The sequence below is a fragment of the Schistocerca cancellata genome, chromosome 10 (assembly GCF_023864275.1).
Source record: "Schistocerca cancellata isolate TAMUIC-IGC-003103 chromosome 10, iqSchCanc2.1, whole genome shotgun sequence".
NCBI lineage: Eukaryota > Metazoa > Arthropoda > Insecta > Orthoptera > Acrididae > Schistocerca > Schistocerca cancellata.
In genome coordinates this window covers 225,386,109-225,405,785 of record NC_064635.1, presented here as the reverse complement: position 1 = coordinate 225,405,785, position 19,677 = coordinate 225,386,109, and the positions used below count along the sequence as shown (strand labels likewise).

Here is a 19,677-nt window from a genome sequence, read left to right as displayed (position 1 = left end):
GCTTCAACCAGTTTCTTTCCACAGTTGTCATATTGACTAATGTGATTATCATCACGGCTTTTAATTCTGGCTAATGCAGGCTATAGTGCCTTATTAAGTTGATGCGCTAAGAGCGTGAAATGCTTTAATATACAATACATACTGCAACAGAGACTGTCTTTTATTTGGAATATAGAATCATTGTTGTTGCATCGGGCCAGAGCAGAATGGACCAATTTGTACTTACGTTCACAGAGGTGAAATAAAAACTTTGAGGTTTGTTGATGACATTGTAGTTTTCTCAGAGACAGCGAAGGATTTGGAAGGGCAGTTAAACAGAATGGAGAGTGTATTTAAAAAGGCTTATACAATGAAAATCGATGAAAGTAAGGCATGGGTAATGGCATACACTGTACAGTAAAATTGAAACAGGTGCTGCGGAGGGTACTAGCTTAGGAAATGAGACACTGAAAGCAGTAAATATGTTTTGCTGTTTGGGTAGAAAAATAACAAAAGATGGTCAAAGTAGAGAAGATATGCAGACTAGCAATAGAAACAAGTGTTTCTAAAAAAGAGTACTTTGTTAACACCTAATATAAAATTAAGTATTAGGAAGTATTTGCCTTTATTGTAGCCCTGTATAGAAGTGAAAAGTGGGTGTTCAGCAGTTTAGACTAGAAGAGAAAAAAAGGTTTTGAAAACTTGTGTTATAGAAGAATGCTGAAGACTAGATAGGTATATCAAACAGCTAATGAAGTGGTGCTAAACTTAAATGGTGATAAAAGAACTTTACGCCACAACTTTGTTAAACAAAGGAATCATTTGAAGGGCATGTCCTGAGGCATGGTAATATGATGAAATGGGAATGCAGTTTCCACCACATCTTGCTTATACGGAACTTTGATTACAAAATACACCTTATGAGGCCTGTTCAAACATTCGCAATTTTGTGCCAATGCTGTGTTGGAGCAAAATGCAGTTAGCATTCCTGCACGTGCCTGTGTTTAATATGTAGCTGCCTGAAGTTTCACTGTTGTATGTCTGTTAGTTGTTGTTGGTGCTGTACTGAGGAGAACACTGTGGGGTAGAGTTTGTGAATTTCGAGATGACAAGAGTTAGAGGAGCATCACGTCTGCATGAAACTCAAGAAAACTTTTACAGAAAAACACCAAATTATGCAGGAAGCCTGTTTTATCCTACTGTACAGGAGCATAACATCATTTGCTGAGAAACCGTTGGCTACTGCAATTTGCTTCAATATACTAAGTTCTTGCTATATTTCATTGTTGGCCAATGGTAATATACTTGTTGGAGGAGTTGGAGATTTACAAGGCCAAAACGCATGAGCCCACTAGTCTACTCAACGGACAAAGCGATTTTGTGCCCAGCGCCTACTTTGCTTTGTCGGATAACATACTATGATAATCACTTAATGCCTCGTGCATTTATACCTACCCTTGCTTGATGATTTATGTTGGTAACAGTATGCATATGCCTTACATCCATACACTCGTCACTCTATTCCTGTAACTGATAATATCCTACGTATTCATGGATTGTATGGCCAGACTATATAATTTTATTTATTGACTATTAATGTGTTGTATAAACGTTTTCTGTGGGAGACATATCATGACATATGAAAAGCCCTCTTTTGGTTAAGTTCTTACGAACGCTGCACGCCTACCTAACATCCTGGCGGCTGAGCAAACAGAGGGCGCTCATCATTGATCTGTCTTTTCTTCAGTTATTTTGTCATATATCCATTTTAGCTTTCGTAGATAATTTATAGGTTACTACAGGCAACATATTACATATATTTTATTTTTGACCACAAATTCACCATAAAAGTGTCAGACCTATTATCTTTGTATATTCATTTTTTAATAATTTTATATGGGTAACTGTATTCATCTTTTACTTTATCACAACTGTTTTCTATGATACGAGGGCAGTTCAATAAGTAATGCAACACATTTTTTTTTCTCGGCCAATTTTGGTTGAAAAAACCGGAAATTTCTTGTGGAATATTTTCAAACATTCCAGCTTCGTCTCGTATAGTTTCATTGACTTCCGACAGGTGGCAGCGCTGTACGGAGCTGTTAAAATGGCGTCTGTAACGGATGTGCGTCGCAAACAACGGGCAGTGATCGAGTTTCTTTTGGCGGAAAACCAGGGCATCTCAGATATTCGTAGGCGCTTGCAGAATGTCTACGGTGATCTGGCAGTGGACAAAAGCACGGTGAGTCATTGGGCAAAGCGTGTGTCATCATCGCCGCAAGGTCGAGCGAGACTGTCTGATCTCCCGCGTGCGGGCCGGCCGTGCACAGCTGTGACTCCTGCAATGGCGGAGCGTGCGAACACACTCGATCGAGATGATCGACGGATCACCATCAAACAACTCAGTGCTCAACTTGACATCTCTGTTGGTAGTGCTGTCACAATTGTTCACCAGTTGGGATATTCAAGGGTTTGTTCCCGCTGGGTCCCTCGTTGTCTAACCGAACACCATAAAGAGCAAAGGAGAACCATCTGTGCGGAATTGCTTGCTCGTCATGTGGCTGAGGGTGACAATTTCTTGTCAAAGATTGTTACAGGCGATGAAACATGGGTTCATCACTTCGAACCTGAAACAAAACGGCAATCAATGGATTGGCGCCACACCCACTCCCCTACCAAGAAAAAGTTTAAAGCCATACCCTAAGCCGGTAAAGTCATGGTTACAGTATTCTGGGATGCTGAAGGGGTTATTCTGTTCGATGTCCTTCCCCATGGTCAAACGATCAACTCTGAAGTTTATTGTGCTACTCTTCGGAAATTGAAGAAACGACTTCAGCGTGTTCGTAGGCACAAAAATCTGAACGAACTTCTCCTTCTTCATGACAACGCAAGACCTCACACAAGTCTTCACACCCGAGAGGAGCTCACAAAACTTCAGTGGACTGTTCTTCCTCATGCACCCTACAGCCCCGATCTCGCACCGTCGGATTTCCATATGTTTGGCCCAATGAAGGACGCAATCCGTGGGAGGCACTACGCGGATGATGAAGAGGTTATTGATGCAGTACGACGTTGGCTCCGACATCGACCAGTGGAATGGTACCGTGCAGGCATACAGGCCCTCATTTCAAGGTGGCGTAAGGCCGTAGCATTGAATGGAGATTACGTTGAAAAATAGTGTTGTGTAGCTAAAAGATTGGGGAATAACCTGGTGTATTTCAATGCTGAATAAAACAACCCCTGTTTCAGAAAAAAAATGTGTTGCACTACTTATTGAACTGCCCTCGTAGCTACCAAAATTTAAAAGTCTGCTACATGTATTTTACCTAATGTGTTTTTATCAGATTATGGTTCTTATGCAAATGATGACTACATCTAAGCCCACAGTAGCAACATCTATGAAGGATGTAGGCAAACAGTTTTCTGGTAACTACTGCACTTCAGTAAGTTTTGTACAATAATGCCAGTAGCAAAATGATTGTGTGGACGATGTGGCCTATTTTACACTGTATTTTAAATTTATGTGATGATGCTGTGCTGAGTATATTTATATGTTTTGACGATGCCATTAAGGCCTTATCACATTAGGACATGGTGTAGAACAGGTACGCTTTACCTTATTTTATGTGTACATTTCCAAGGTTGTATGATACTATATTGTGATATGAAATGCTGTATTATGTTGAAAGATAGACTGCCCACTAGGTGTATATATTTTTTATATTGTACATCTGAAGATGGTCATTACCAACTTAAACCGGTCATGGTCAAAGGAATTTATATTGTGATCTCAAGACTGGAATAAAAAAAACATTTGTTCAGAAAGGTTCTCCAAGACCAAAAAAATCTTGTCACGTCAGGTTACATGTCAAAGCCATGCTGCTACTTTTCTTTGACTTTGATGATTAGTGCATCATGAATTCATGCCACAGAGACAAACTGTTAATCAATGGTACTGGACATGTTGTGACACCTACAAGAAAATGTTACATGTCCAGAAATGTGGCAAACCAATTCATGGCTCTTGCATCATGATAATGCACCTGCACATTCATCCTCGTTAGCGTGTGACTACTGCACAAGTTTCACAAGCTGCAACATGGTCATGAATTGAACAGTGACCTGAAAAAAGAATAAATTTCCTTTACTTTACATCTATGGTCACAAATTTTTGGGTCATTAGACTAAGTATTTCAGTCAATAAAGACCCCCCCCCCACCTTTATTTTACATCGTACAATTATTGTTGAAGAACGTGTGTACACTGCAGTAGCAACATCTGGTGAACTTGCAACACAAACATTTTGTGGCTACTGTATGACAGCCTGTTTTCAACAGTAGTGTTGTTGTTGTTTATGTGTCTATCGACCTGCCAGCGCTTTTGTTTGGTAAGTCTCGTCATCTTTCTTTTTAGACATATTTTTCCCACGTGGAATGTTTCCCTCTATTATATTCATATCTATTATTTATATCTATATTTAATAGAGGGAAAAATTCCATGTGGGAAAAATATATATAAAAAACAAAGATGCTGTGACTTACCAAACGGGAAAACGCTGGTAGATAGACACAATAAAAAACACACAAACACACACACAAATTTCAAGCTTTCACAACCCAAGGTTGCTTCATCACACACACACACACACACACACACACACACACACACACACACACACACAGACACAGGCAGGCATATGTAAATGCAAAGAGGTTGGGCAGAGATGTCAGTTGAGGCGGAAGTACAGAGGCAAAGATGTTGTTGAATGACAGGTGATGTATGAGGGGCGGCAACTTGAAATTAGCGGAGGTTGAGGCCTGGTAGGTAATGGGAAGAGAGAATATATTGAAGGGCAAGTTCCCATCTCCGGAGTTCTGATAGGGTGGTGTCAGTGGGAAGTATCCAAATAACCCGGATGGTGTAACACTGTGCCAAGATGTGCTGACTGGGCACCAAGGCATGTTTAGCCACAGAAAGCCAAAGGTCCCGAGTTCGAGACTCGGTTCGGCACACAGTTTTAATCTGCCACGAAGTTTCATATCAGCGCACACTCCTCTGCAGAGTGAAAATCTCATTCCAGAATTTATTTATGTTCAATGAACATTGTGGCCCAAAGTTCCGGTTACTACACTGGCGACAAAGAGGTCACCGTTTTGCTTCACTGAGTGTTACTGTGGATGTCAGATTCCATGGGCTGTGGTGGTAACAGTTAAACCAGCAACACAAACAGCTAAATCTTCCACAGGAGCAGTAACAGCAGCAGCATCACAACTCGACCAAGCACTTATTTCATTTACAATAACAGCAAGTCTTGATCTAGCACTTAAAAACAACACCTGCAGCAGTCACAGGTGCTGACAGAGATGATATTTCAGCCATTTAACAAGTTTGAAGAAGCTGGCTGGACGGCAACATGTATGCCAGCAGTGATCTCCACAAGAAGAAAGCCACCAACAAACAGTGCCAGAAGTTCCTCAGACTTCCAGGCGGATGTCAACAGGATGAGAAAGCCAGCAATATTAAGACCGTCATCAACCTGACAGTGAGAGCACTGGATGAGCCAACAATCTCCGTGCTGTTGAAGGGCCTTAACTTTGCTCTGGCTCCAAGAACGTTACCAAAATGTTACATCATCAGCGACGTTGAGCTGGACTCCCGCCAAGAGCAGCCGAGTAAGTGAGACCAGCAGGGTAATCGAGAAAGCAAGAATGCCACAGAACAACATTACGGTAGAAGAGCGCAAGGCACTGTTGAACCTCTGCGATGACAAGGGTATAGTGGTCTTAGCAGCAGACAAAGGGAATGCGACAGTCCTACTGAAGTCAGAACATTACTCGCAGAAGATTAACACCTTACTACAAGATCCAGCATACAAAGAAGTGGGGAAAGACGCAACTGCTTCTGTTACGCGCAAGACCATCGATCTTCTCAACATCTCAGGACTTGACAGAAACACCATCAGGAAGCTTTACCCTCGGGCACTGGCTCTACCGCGACTGTAAAGCCTCCCAAAGATCCATAAGGAGGATGTCCCACTACGTCCTATATTGAACACCATAAATTCTCCAACATATGGTGTAGCGAAGCACCTAACACAGCTGTTAAAACCACTCGTGGGTCACTGCCCTCACCATGTCAAGAACTCGACCGAATTCGTTAAGGTACTCCAAGGGTTACGCCTGGATGAGAAGGATCTACTAGTCAGCTTTGAAGTCACTTCTCTTTTCACCGGGGTGCCGCTCTACTTGAAGGTCACTTCGGTGGGGACACACTCAGACTCTTTCGTCTTGTGTTCACCACAACATACTTCAAATGTGGTGGGAAATTCTATGAACAAACAGATGGTGTTGCCACGAGTTCCCCCCGACCCCATATATTGCCAACTTGTACATGGAGCATTTTGAAGATGTGGCACTGAACACCGCTCGCCATAAACCAAAGGTATTATACAGATACATACACAACACTTTTGTAGTGTGGCCCCGTGGCAAGAAAAAACTACAGGAGTTCCTATACCATCTCAGTGGCATACATGACAGCACCAAATTCACCATGGAGGTAGAAGAGAATGGCTGCCTTCCCTTCTTGGATATTTTGATCAAGAAAAATGCAGCTGGTACATTGGGACACTCGGTCTACGGGAAGAAGATGCACATGGACTTATATCTCAATGCTCAGATCTGCCACCATCCAGCACAACATAACTCAATACTGAACACTTTAGTACAAAGAGCCAGGTCGTTCTGTGACAGCGAGAGGTTGCCGCGTGAGTTAGCACATCTGCGGGAGACCTTCTGTAAGAATGACACAAATAAGACACGCCTTGCATGTAGGCAAGAGGAGGGAGGAGAAACCAGAAGAAGATGAAGCAAAACATGTGGTGTTTCTGCTGTTTGCTGGACCACCAACAGCCACGATCGCAAGAATATTAAAGAAGCACGAAATAACGACCATCTTTCGTGCACCGAAAAAGTCAAAGATATACTAGGCTCAACCAAAGACCAACTGGGGTTGCAGACGCTGTGCATTTACAGTATTGAGTGTGAATGTGGGATGGAATATATCGGGCAGACACAACAATGTATCTCCCAGCACTGCACTGAACGCACCAGGAACATATGACTAGGACAGACAAACAAGTCCACAGTAGCAGAACATAGCATTATCAAGGGACACACCTTCGAATTTGAAAAAACGAAGAAGCTGTGCAGTGCCAGTTAATTCTGGGACTCAATCTTGAAAGAGGCAGTGGAGGTACGTCTGCACAATAATTTAGTAAACAGGGATAGCGGTTTTCAGCTCAGTGTAGTGTGGAATCCCAAAATTGACAAAATATGTCAGGAATGCTCCGATTTGAAAGCAGTGGCGTCTGCAGACCGACTGGATAGCCACCAGGTCTCAACACCGGTCCGCGCCGTGACCCCCCCCCCCCCCAACACCCCCAACCACTACAGACGCAGTACCCCCTTCCGGAGGAACGTGATTGGCCAGTCTAGAGTAGTGGACGACAGCCAAGCAGCTATACAGATATGTAGAACACAGCATCCCGACACTTTGCCCGAAGATGATGGGTACGAAACTCATTGAAACATTGTGACAAGACGTTGCCACCACTCGGCTGATAACCCGAGAAGAATTCATCAGTGGAATACGCCGAGAAAGACTGCGATTGCATATAAGTTTCAAGAAGACTGAAAAATGTATCAAAAATGCTTTCCACTGCTTTTTCAGGCAACAGACATTAAATGTCCCCCATCAGCAACAGGCCTTTCTACATCTACATACATACTCCACAAGCCAGCACATGGTGTTTGGCAGAGGGTACCGTGTACCACTATTGACCATTTTCTTTCCTGTTCCACTCGCAACTAGAGCAAGGGAAGAATATTTATATGCATCCATATATGCCCCAATCTTTATAATCTTATTTTTGTGGTCCTTACATGAAATGCATGTTGGCCGCAGTAGAATTGTTCTGCAGTCAGTCTCCAATGCCGTTTCCCTAAGTTTTCTCAACAGCAAAAAGAACATTGCCTTCCCTCCTGCGATTCCCCTTTGAGTTCCCGAACTATATCTCTGTATTACTTGCATGATGTTCAAACATACCGGTACAAAATCTATCAGCCTGCCTCTGAATTGCTTCGATGTCATCCTTTAATCGGACCTGGTGCAGATCCCAAATACTCGAACAGCACTCAACAATGGATCACACTCATGTCCTATATGTGGTCTTCTTTACAGATGAACCACACTTTCCTAAATTTCTTCCAATAAACTGAAGCTGACCATCTATCTCCCCCAATACAATCCTTAAATCCTCATTCCGTGCCATGTTGTCTTGCAATATTACGCCTAGACATTTAATCACTGTGACTGCGTCAAACAGCACACTACTAATTCTGTATCTGAACATTATAAGTATGTTTTTTCCTGCTGATCTGCATTAACTTACATTCTTCGACATTTAGAGCTAGCTGCCATTCATCACACTGACTAGAAAGTTTATATTGGCCATCTTGTATCATCCTACAGTCACCCAATGAGACAACTTCGCATACACAACAGCAGAATCAGCAAACCGCAGCAGATTTCTGCCCACCCTGTCTGCCAGATCATTTATGTATATAGAGAACAACAGTGGTCGTATCACACTTTCCTGGAGCACTCCTGACAATATTCTTGTCTCTGATGAACAACTTGCAATCGAGGACAACATACTCGCCTCTGTTGCTTAAGAAGTCTTTGAGCCACTCACATATCTGGGAAACTATTCCGTATGCTTGTACTTCTGTTAACAATCGGCAGTACGGAACCGTGCACATGCCTTACTGATATCTGTCAATGAATCCTCAATTACATTCCTCAGTTCAAAAGTTAGACCCACTGTCCGATCTGTCAGTGTTGCTGTTATTTGATACATTTTCTTTATTGTCTGAGCATGTTTACAACAAAGTACATGTGGTAGTGGCAAGGCTAGAATTCTTACATCAGCAGAAGTCCAACACTGTATGTTATGCAACCTGGGTAGTGAAATTTCTGGTCTTGGATAAAAAATGTTGAGTCACATCCAAGAGCATTACACCATACAAAGAAAGTTTAATTCACAATGTAGTGATTTGCTTCGCATCGGGTAAAGAGGTTTACGAACAAGCTTTACAACAGTCTGACCCCTCTCCATGACTGAAGTGGTACAAATTTTAAATATCACAAGTGGTGCAACTAAGTTTTCAGCAGACTTTGACATTTAAAGTGTGGGCCAGAGCTAAAGTGACACAGAGCAGCGGGTTTTCATGTCTAGAGATAAACAAGTTCCATACAGTGACGGCCAACCAGCCACGTTCTCCACAGTTCCAAACTGGTACCAGGTGTCATCCACAGCGATACACTGTTTTCCAGTTGCCCATAAGGTTTTCCCTTGCATCCCACATGGAAATGTCCACATTTTGAGGATGAGTATAAGTGTTTACATAAAGGTCACATTGCGGAAGTATTCCATAGCACTGCAGACCCCAAGCAGTAAACCCAAGTCCGTGAAAATAAAACTGTGAACAATTTTGTTACAAACAATGATGGAAAACATTCCAGTGACTTGTCCTTTCGATACCAGCATGTCAATCTCAGTGATAAACCAGTGGACGTACTTAAGTGTGTGTATTCCATCGCTCAGAACAGTGAATCAAAGTTGCACGCAATGCCTTTTATCTGTTCAACTTTACGTATGCACTTAATTTCCAACAACACAACTATGCATGCACAATTTCCTTGAAATGGAGGCCATGGGAACAAGTGCATTGTTTCCCAGGCCCAGTGGAAATCTCTTGTGCTGTTGAGCACACAACACGCTACTGCGGACCATGTGCGTCTCACTTCATAGAGTGCCGAGGTTACGCTATAAGGAATTTATGTGCAGCAATGTCCGTTGACTCCAGACAGAGCATACAGAAATTTATAGATGATTACAGTCAACGAGAAGTCATACAGAATGCCACTTCTAAAGGTTATTTGAATAAAAATGTGAGATGTGTTCCCCTGAGCACCGAGTATATTATTAGATAAAAAGGCTCATATCACATTACTGTAAAGAATAATATGATGTTAAGTCTTGAAGCAGGAAAGAAGCAGCCTACAAATATATGTAAACTGTGGATGAATATTCATGCTATGCTGACTTAAGGGCACAATTGAGGAGCCTGATCTGAACAAAAGAAGTGATGAGTTATGTGTAGCTCCTCAACAACCTACTGGAAACTGAAATGGAAGGACAATGATGATGTTAAATATACAAAACTGGAAAACATAACATCTGTTCTAGTGCATTCTGGCATCTATAACGTTCCCACATTTGTTGAGTCTCAGTATGTTATTTCCATTTGAGTTCCCGAAACATCCCCATAACATCTACATGTTGTTCGAACCTGCCACTAACAAATGTAGCTACCCACCTCTGAATTCTACATCTACATCTACATCTACATCTACATCTACATGATTACTCTGTAATTCACATTTAAGTGCTTGGCAGAGGGTTCATCGAACCACAATCATACTATCTCTCTACCATTCCACTCCCGAACAGCACGCGGGAAAAACGAACACCTAAACCTTTCTGTTCGAGCTCTGATTTCTCTTATTTTATTTTGATGATCATTCCTACCTATGTAGGTTGGGCTCAACAAAATATTTTCGCATTAGGAACAGAAAGTTGGTGACTGAAATTTCGTAAATAGATCTCGCCGCGACGAAAAACGTCTTTGCTTTAATGACTTCCATCCCAACTCGCGTATCATATCTGCCACACTCTCTCCCCTATTACGTGATAATACAAAATGAGCTGCCCTTTTTTGCACCCTGAATTGGTTCGGTGTCTTCCTTTAATCCGAACTCATGTGGATCCCAAACACACAAACAGTACTCAAGAACAGATCACACTAGCATCGTAAATTAGGTCTCCTTTACAAATGAACCACACTTTCCTAAAATTCTACCAATAGACGAAAGTCAACTATTTGCCTTCCCTACCACAGTTTTCACATGCTCATTCCATTGCATATCACTTTGCAACAATATGTCCACATATTTAAATGACATGATCATATCGAGAAGGACATTACTAATGATGTAACCGAACATGGCGGGTTTGTTTTTCCAACTCCTCGGCATTAACTTACATTTTTTTGGAGCTAACTGCTATTCATCACACCTATTAGAAATTCTCTGTAAGTCATCTTGTATCATCCTGAAGTCACTTATCTTCTACACCTCCACAAGCACCTCAGATTACTGACTACCCTATCCACCAAATCATCTACGTACACAGAAAATAATTGTGGTCCTAGCAAACTTCCCTGGGACACTCCTGACAATACCCTTGTCTCTGATGAATACCCCCATCAAGGACAACATACTGGGTTCTATTACTTAAGGAGCCTTTGAGTCACATACCTGGGAATCAATTTTGTATGCTCAGTACGCCTTAGATAAGTTCGTACCGACTAAGGTCCAAAGCGAGGGGAAAGATCCACCGTGGTATAACAATCATGTACGAAAGGTACTACGGAAACAAAGAAAGCTTCATCATAGGTTTAAGAGTAGTCGAATCATAGCTGATAAGGAAAAGCTGAACGAAGCGAAAAAGAGCGTAAAGAGAGCAATGAGAGAAGCATTCAACGAATTCGAACATAAAACATTGGCAAACAATCTAAACAAGAACCCTAAAAAGTTTTGGTCATATGTAAAATCGGTAAGCGGATCTAAGTCCCCTATTCAGTCACTCGTTGACCACGATGGCACCGAAACAGAGGACGACCGAAGAAAGGCAGAAATACTGAATTCAGTGTTCCGAAACTGTTTCACTGCGGAAAATCGTAACACGGTCCCTGACTTCAGCCGTCGCATGGACGCCAAAATGGAAAATATTGAAATAAACGATATCGGAATTGAAAAACAACTGCTATCACTTAGTAGCGGAAAAGCATCCGGACCAGACGAGATACCCTTAAGATTCTACAGTGATTATGCTAAAGAACTTGCCCCCTTTCTATCAGCAATTTATCGTAGATCGCTGGAAGAACGTAAAGTACCTAGCGACTGGAAGAAAGCGCAGGTCGTTCCCATTTTCAAGAAGGGTCATAAATCAGATGCGAATAATTATAGGCCTATTTCGCTTACGTCAATCTGTTGTAGAATAATGGAACATGTTTTGTGTTCTCGTATTACGACGTTCTTAGATAATACAAATCTCCTTCATCATAACCAACATGGATTCCGCAAACAGAGATCATGTGAAACTCAGCTCGCCCTATTTGCCCAAGAAATTCACAGTGCCGTAGACACTGGCGAGCAGATTGATGCCGTATTCCTGGACTTCAGGAAGGCAATTGATACGGTTCCGCACTTACGTTTAGTGAAAAAAATACGAGCTTACGGAATATCGGACCAGGTTTGTGATTGGATTCAGGATTTCCTAGAAGAAAGAACACAACATGTCATTCTTAACGGTTCAAAATCTGCAGATGTAGAGGTAATTTCGGGAGTACCGCAAGGAAGCGTGATAGGACCTTTATTGTTTACAATATACATAAATGACTTAGTTGACAACATCGGTAGCTCCGTGAGGCTATTTGCAGATGACACGGTTGTCTACAAGAAAGTAGCAACATCAGAAGACTCGTACGTACTCCAGGAAGACCTGCAGAGGATTAATGCATGGTGCGACAGCTGGCAGCTTTCCCTAAACGTAGATAAATGTAATATAATGCGCATACATAGGGGCAGAAATCCATTCCAGTGCGATTATGCCATAGGTGGTAAATCATTGGAAGCGGTAACGACCGTAAAATACTTAGGAGTTACTATCCGGAGCGATCTGAAGTGGAATGATCACATAAAACAAATAGTGGGAAAAGCAGGCGCCAGGTTGAGATTCATAGGAAGAATTCTAAGAAAATGTGACTCATCGACGAAAGAAGTAGCTTACAAAACGCTTGTTCGTCCGATTCTTGAGTATTGCTCATCAGTATGGGACCCTTACCAGGTTGGATTAATAGAAGAGATAGACATGATCCAGCGAAAAGCAGCGCGATTCATCATGGGGACATTTAGTCAGCGCGAGAGCATTACGGAGATGCTGAACAAGCTCCAGTGGCGGACACTTCAAGAAAGGCGTTACGCAATACGGAGAGGTTTATTATCGAAATTACGAGAGAGCACATTCCGGGAAGAGATGGGCAACATATTACTACCGCCCACATATATCTCGCGTAATGATCACAACGAAAAGATCCGAGAAATTAGAGCAAATACGGAGACTTACAAGCAGTCGTTCTTCCCACGCACAATTCGTGAATGGAACAGGGAAGGGGAGATCAGATAGTGGTACAATAAGTACCCTCCGCCACACACCGTAAGGTGGCTCGCGGAGTATAGATGTAGATGTAGATACCTTCATTAGCAGTTTGCAGTGGTGTACCATGTCAAATGCTTTTCGCATATGTAAAAATATGGAATGTTCCTGCCTGAGTTATGCTCAGTGATAAAATCGAAATGATTCTATTCCTATATGCTGAAACATTTTGGCAACTGTCTGCCACGGGCATGTGATGTGGTAAGGGAAGAATATAAACAGCAGTGACACAAGTAACTTTGACAAAGGAAAAATTTTTATGGCCCGATACCTAGAAAGAAGAATCTTGAAAACTGTGGTGCTGGTCACCTATTCACATGTCACTGCCATGAGCATCTATGGAAAGTGGTTGAAGTATGTTGAAACCACCAGGTGTCCGTATCTCATCACAGAATGTGAAGGTCGGAATCTTCCCCACCGTGTAAAGTAGGATACGCAGTGATGAGTGGTAGGCCTGATGAAAGAGACAATGATGGTGCAGACACAACTTGGAAAACACCATTCAGAATGCACTGTTGAGTATGTGGTTTCTCAGGAGACAGCCACTACATGTTTCCATGCTGACATAGCGAAATTATCAATTATGATTCCTCTGGGCTCTGGATCATCAAAATAGGATCACACATCAATGCCTGTCTGGATGAATCAGTTTTATTTTTACACCACGTTATGTCCAGATACACTATTACCTAGGCAAGTGGCCACTTGTCACACGCACCGAGCCACGGGCATAGGCCGATGGGGAACTTATCTTGCTATAGAGGACATTCACCTAGGATTTTGTGGGACCTGCAGAAATAATTGAAAGCATGTAGACAGCTGTGGACTATGTGAATGTGACAGTGAACACAATGCATCCCTTCATGTTTAACATCTTCATCAACTGACCCATCGTCTTCAAGCTGCCTGTCCATGTCACTAGGCCAGAATTGTGCTACAGTGATTTGAGGAGCACAGCACCGAACTAACAACTAACACTGATGGCCGGAACCAAACAGAGCAAATCTGGGACACTATCATCTGCCGTCTTCATGCCCATAAACCAGAGGCCCATATTATAGGGTAATTGCATGACTTTTACATGTGCATCTGGTGCTACATACATCCAGAAACATACCTATGATTTGCCAAATCCATGCCACATATGAGTGCTGCTGCATTGTGTTCCAAAGGTGGACCAGCACGCTGTGAAGCAGCTGGTCATAGTGTTTTGGCTCACCTATGTGGAACAGAGTGTTTAGCTGAGACATCGTAAATCACAGCCCAAAATGTACAAGAATCCTGTTACCACTAGGGGCTCATATGACCACTCAGGCATTATATGCATTGTTCCCAGCAGGAATAAGGGTGTTATGACTCGGCCATTATTACATTAGATTGGGTGGAGCACTATTTTATGCTAGTCACTTATGGGCTATCTGAAAGCTGCAGGAGCGAAAACTATGGTGGTTTGCTGCAGCCAAAGAGGAAAAGTCTTGCAACCACGGAAATCTGGCAGCTTATGTTATCTCTTTTTTTTTAATCATCCTCATATATTTACATTCCATTAAGTTTTCTCTCTTTTCTCACTACCACAATGTAAAAGCAACCATGAAACACACACTATTTAATTAAAAACATAATATGCAGGAAGAAATAGGAGGTAATACTTACAATATTCTCTTCTTTAATGAAGATCTGTTCAAATGGTTGTAGTTCAGGTTCAGTTGATATCTGCAGGTAGGAAAACACATTGAGTTCACACAGATACACAATGGGCATAAAAATGAAATTTGTCCATATTATATACAGGGATGTATATTTAGTAAGTTGAGGCTATGTCCAGCACTTCAGCTAATGTATTTAAAAGTTGTTGTATACTACTACTGGACTGATATACGCAAACAAAAATTAATTTTTCATAAATGTCAATCTCTATTAGCTGGACACCACATACTTCAAACCATTCATCAGCACCAATGTGTAATTTTCTCTTCTCCCTTACTTTAAATTGGGGTCACTGCTGGACATAAATGTGTGATACTTTACTCACTACACAAGCCCTACAATAACAGCTAATTTTCCAATATGATGGTAATACTGTCTGTCAGATTTCTGTATCCCTACAACAGTGCCATATGAAACAAATTATAGTGCTATCTAAAAATTGAAGTGCAATCTCAAATTGCTGAACTTCATTTTCTACTAAAAGCACATTTTGATCCCTGTTCTACCAGTATATGTTCCAATTTTACAAGTAACCATAAGCTACAACAGATAGGAACCCTACTCACAACGGAAATATATCGGATCTAATGGCAACAAATAGACCTGACCTCTTTGAGGGTGCCCATGTTGAAACTGGTATCAGTGACCAAGACACAGTTGTGGCAACAATGACTACCAAAGTACAAGGGCAATTAAAACAAGCATAAAAATATATATGTTCAATAAACCAGATAAAAAATCAGTAATGTCAATCTCAATGAGGAACTTTAAACTTTCAGTACAGACCAGATGCATGTAAAGAAACTCTAGCTCAAGTTTAAAAGAATGGTTGATTATGCACTGGATAGATATGTAGACAGTAAAACAGTTCATACTGGGAGGGAACCTCCGTAGTATACAGTCACTGTAAAGAAACTTCTAAAGAAACAAAGATTACTGCAAAATATGTGTAAAACAAAGCACAGGGCTATAGATAGAGAGATCTGAATGAAACACATTCAGCTGTCAAGAGAGCAATGCATGATGCTGCCTTCAGAATACTGTCAAATGGCATTTCACAAAATCCAAAGAAATTCTAGTTGTAATGAAAGGCTGTTAGTGGCACCAAAATTAGTGCCCAGTCCCTAGCAAATAAGACAGGAACTGAAATTGAGGGTAGCAAAGCAATAGCTGAAATAAATGCTTAACTCACTTTTCAAATGTTCCTTTACAAAGGAAGACCTAGGAGAATTGTCCCAATTTAATCCTCATACCACTGAAAAGATTAATGAAATAAGTATAATTTCAGTGGTGTTGGAAAACAGACGAAATTGTTACAATTGAACAAAGCTCCAGGCCCCAAAGGAATCCCTGTCAGATTCTATACTGAATTTGTGGCTGAGTTAGCCCCTCTTCTGACTATAATCTATTACAGATCACTCAAACAAAAACCATGCCCAGTTCTTGGAAAAAGGCACAGGTCACACCCGTCCACAAGGAGGGTACTAGAAGTGACTCACAAAACTATCCTGACGTTGATTTGTTGTAGAATATTAGAACATATTCTGAGCTCAAACATAATGAGGTATCTTGAACAGAATGACTTCCTCAATGCCAACCAGCACAATTTTCGAAAACATCGATCAAGTGAAAGCCAACTCCCACTGTTCTCACATGACATACTGAAAGCTTTGGATCTTAAAAACCAAGTAGATGCAGTGTTTCTCGATTTACAAAAAGCATTTGACTCAGTACCGCACCTGCGCTTCTTGTCATACGATCATATGGTGTATCAAGTGAAATGTGTGACTGGAGTGAAGACTTTTTGGTAGAGGGGCACAGCATGTTATCTCGCATGGAGAGTCGTCGTCAGATGTAGGTTGGTTTGGGGTATAATGGAACCAAACTACAGGGTCATCAGTCCCTTTGTCCCCATGCAAACAAGTGTCAACTTAAAAAAATTTCCAAAAGGAGTTGGGGAAAGTAACAGGGCATAAAACTAATGAGGAACCACACCAAAAGAGAAAACAAAAGAAGCAGTCCAAAAGGGGAAACCGTACGCTACAAGGAAAAGTGGAGGAAGGTATTAAAATCATATAGCAGATGGCCTGGACTGGCAGATCACAAGAATAAAAAAGGATGAGCCAATCACACTGCAATACACTGAAGTCTCCAGCCTAAGAGACAAGGCGAGATGAACACATATAGGGAATAGACTAACACCAAGGCAAACAAAATGCAAAGAAAGAGTCATGAAGAGGGAAAATGGATGGAGGGTGGAGGCCTAGGAGAGAAGGCCAGGTGCCCAAATAAAATGTAAAACTAAATCAGCCATTGAGGCACTGTTGCCCAACACCGCAGGAAGGTTAAAAGGCTGCCGCAGAGTGGCTAAAATTGGGCAGTCCGACAAGATGTGGGCGACAGTCATATGGGAGCCACAGTGACACCGGCACGGGAGCTCATGACAGAGGAGGTGACCTTCACCTTCGTCTTTTCCCTATGTGTGTTCATCTCGCCTTGTCGCTTAGGCTGTAGATTTTAGTGTGTTGCAGTGTGGCTCGCACGGATGACCGCCACGCATTCGTTGTCTCCTTGCTAAAACGGAGTTTATTTGGTGTACTGCGGGTGCACTATTCAGTATCCCAGAGTGCAAAAACTTTACAGTGGAAGACTAATCAGAGATCAGTCTCTGGCAGGTCAATCTCCAGAGTTGGTTTTGCCGGTAGCCTTTTTTGCCATGCTGTCAGCAAGTTCATTGCCCGGAATCCCGACGTGTCCTGGGGTCAAGATTGAGGTCACTGAATGTCCACTGTTGCTGAGGGCATAAACAGACTCCTAGATAGTCATTACCAAAGGATGTCGAGGGAAGCACTGGTCGAGAGCTTGTAGGCTGCTTAAGGAGTCACTACAGATGACAAAGATTGGCGCAGGAGCAGATATGCTCAAGAGCGTGATAGATGGCTACCACTCTGCAGTGAAAACACTGCAGCCATCCGGCAAGGAGTGCTGCTGTACAGTATGTCCAATGTGAGTGTAAGTGAAGCCAACAAGACCACTGACCACTGATCCATCGGTGTAGACTATTTCTGAGCCCTGGAACTTGTCGAGAAGAGAGAAAAATTGCTGGCGGAGAGCCTCAGGTGGAACTGAGCCTTCTGGGCCTTGTGATAGGTCCAGATGAAGCTGTGAGCAAGGCATGGACCCACAGGAAAGGTGTTACAGGGAAAGCATCAAGTTTGGTATGAAGCGACTGGACACGGACGGCAAGGGTATTTCCAGTTCTGGGCCGCTGTTGCAAAAGATGGATCGCTGTGTTATGGAAAAGGTGATGGTAATTTGGATGGTGAGACACACTACGAATGTGTGTGGTATATTTTGTGAGCAGTAGTTGCTGCCGGGGCTGCAATGGAGGAACACCAGCTTCCACGAGGAGGCTGATCACTGGGTCCATTCGGAAAACTCCGGTCACGAGCCGAACTCCTCAGTGTGTAACGCCGGAAATGCATATCCTCCTATTTCTATTTATTGTACTATAAATTTGTTTTCCTTATTTTTGTTACTTGAATATATAACCTTTCTGTGTCTTCGTATATTGTAATTGTTTTACTATTTGTGTATATATATATGCATTTATGTCGATGTATAATTGGTTTGTTTCGTAAATATTATTTGTATTTTTACGCTGGGTCTTGCCTAGGGAAAACTGCTATCGAACGATTACATCGATAGGTCGTGTGAAGAATCAAAGTGTGTAGGATCTTTGGTAGTGTTAACTCTGTCGCGTGGAGCGCGGGCAGAGCAGAGGGAGTCTGGCTGGAGTAGCGAGTGGAGTAGGTGTGTTGTGTAAAGCTCCCGCGAGTTGCCGCGCTTTCGGGGTTTGGCAGCATGTAATTGCGCTCGACTTGCGATGATAGTTTCTGACATGGTGTCGCGGACGGGAAGCATTAGCTGGCGCACATCAAGAGCCCGTTTCGCCTGGTGACCGTGTTGAGAAGAAGGCGCGCCAACATCCAGCTTCTGCAACAGCGACGGCCAACAATGAGTGACTGTCGCCACCTCCTCGATCGACGGCTTCAAACCTTCAATCAACCAAAAGGAAGACTGGAAGCACGTTAAGTTTTAGAACTGTATGGCAGACCTCAGCTTTTCAAACTGTACCATTTTCGTAACTATAATTACAGCAACTTAGCATGAACATTTGTTGCTCATTGTCCCAATTGCATTACCAAGCAGGGTCCCTTCATTTTCCGGAATGAACCCGAGTGTCGTTGAAATTCAAACGCCAGCATTAAAATAACAATATAGCATTTCACTACTTTAATTTCAAAGTTCAGTTAAAGTATTCATAGCTGGCTGGCTACAATACTTAGATTACACAAGCACAAATTAAGAGTGCGAGTTTTTGTTACCATATTTTAGCTTACCTGTGACTGCAGCTCAGCTTGGTACATACTAAATTTTACTATTGTTAATTGTTCAGAATCATTTAATTTAAGTTCAAAGTTAAATCTCTTATTTCTAAATTGCGTAGATTCAAGTAGCTTTTGAAATGATTGTTGAGGTAGTCCAAGACTAACTGTACTTTACTGAATTTCGATGTGCTTCAGAAA

The 19,677-nt window shown here is 42.1% G+C and overlaps 1 protein-coding gene across 1 annotated transcript in view; it reads right to left on the bottom strand.

The window, feature by feature from the left end:
* Positions 1 to 19,677, bottom strand: part of LOC126106292 (zinc finger protein 570-like) — a 154,685-nt gene that overhangs the window by 101,979 nt on the left and 33,029 nt on the right. Inside the window, exon 5 of the mRNA XM_049912512.1 lies at positions 15,035 to 15,094. Within this exon, the coding sequence (XP_049768469.1) occupies positions 15,035 to 15,094 (60 nt within the window). The remainder of the gene's footprint in view (positions 1 to 15,034; positions 15,095 to 19,677) is intronic.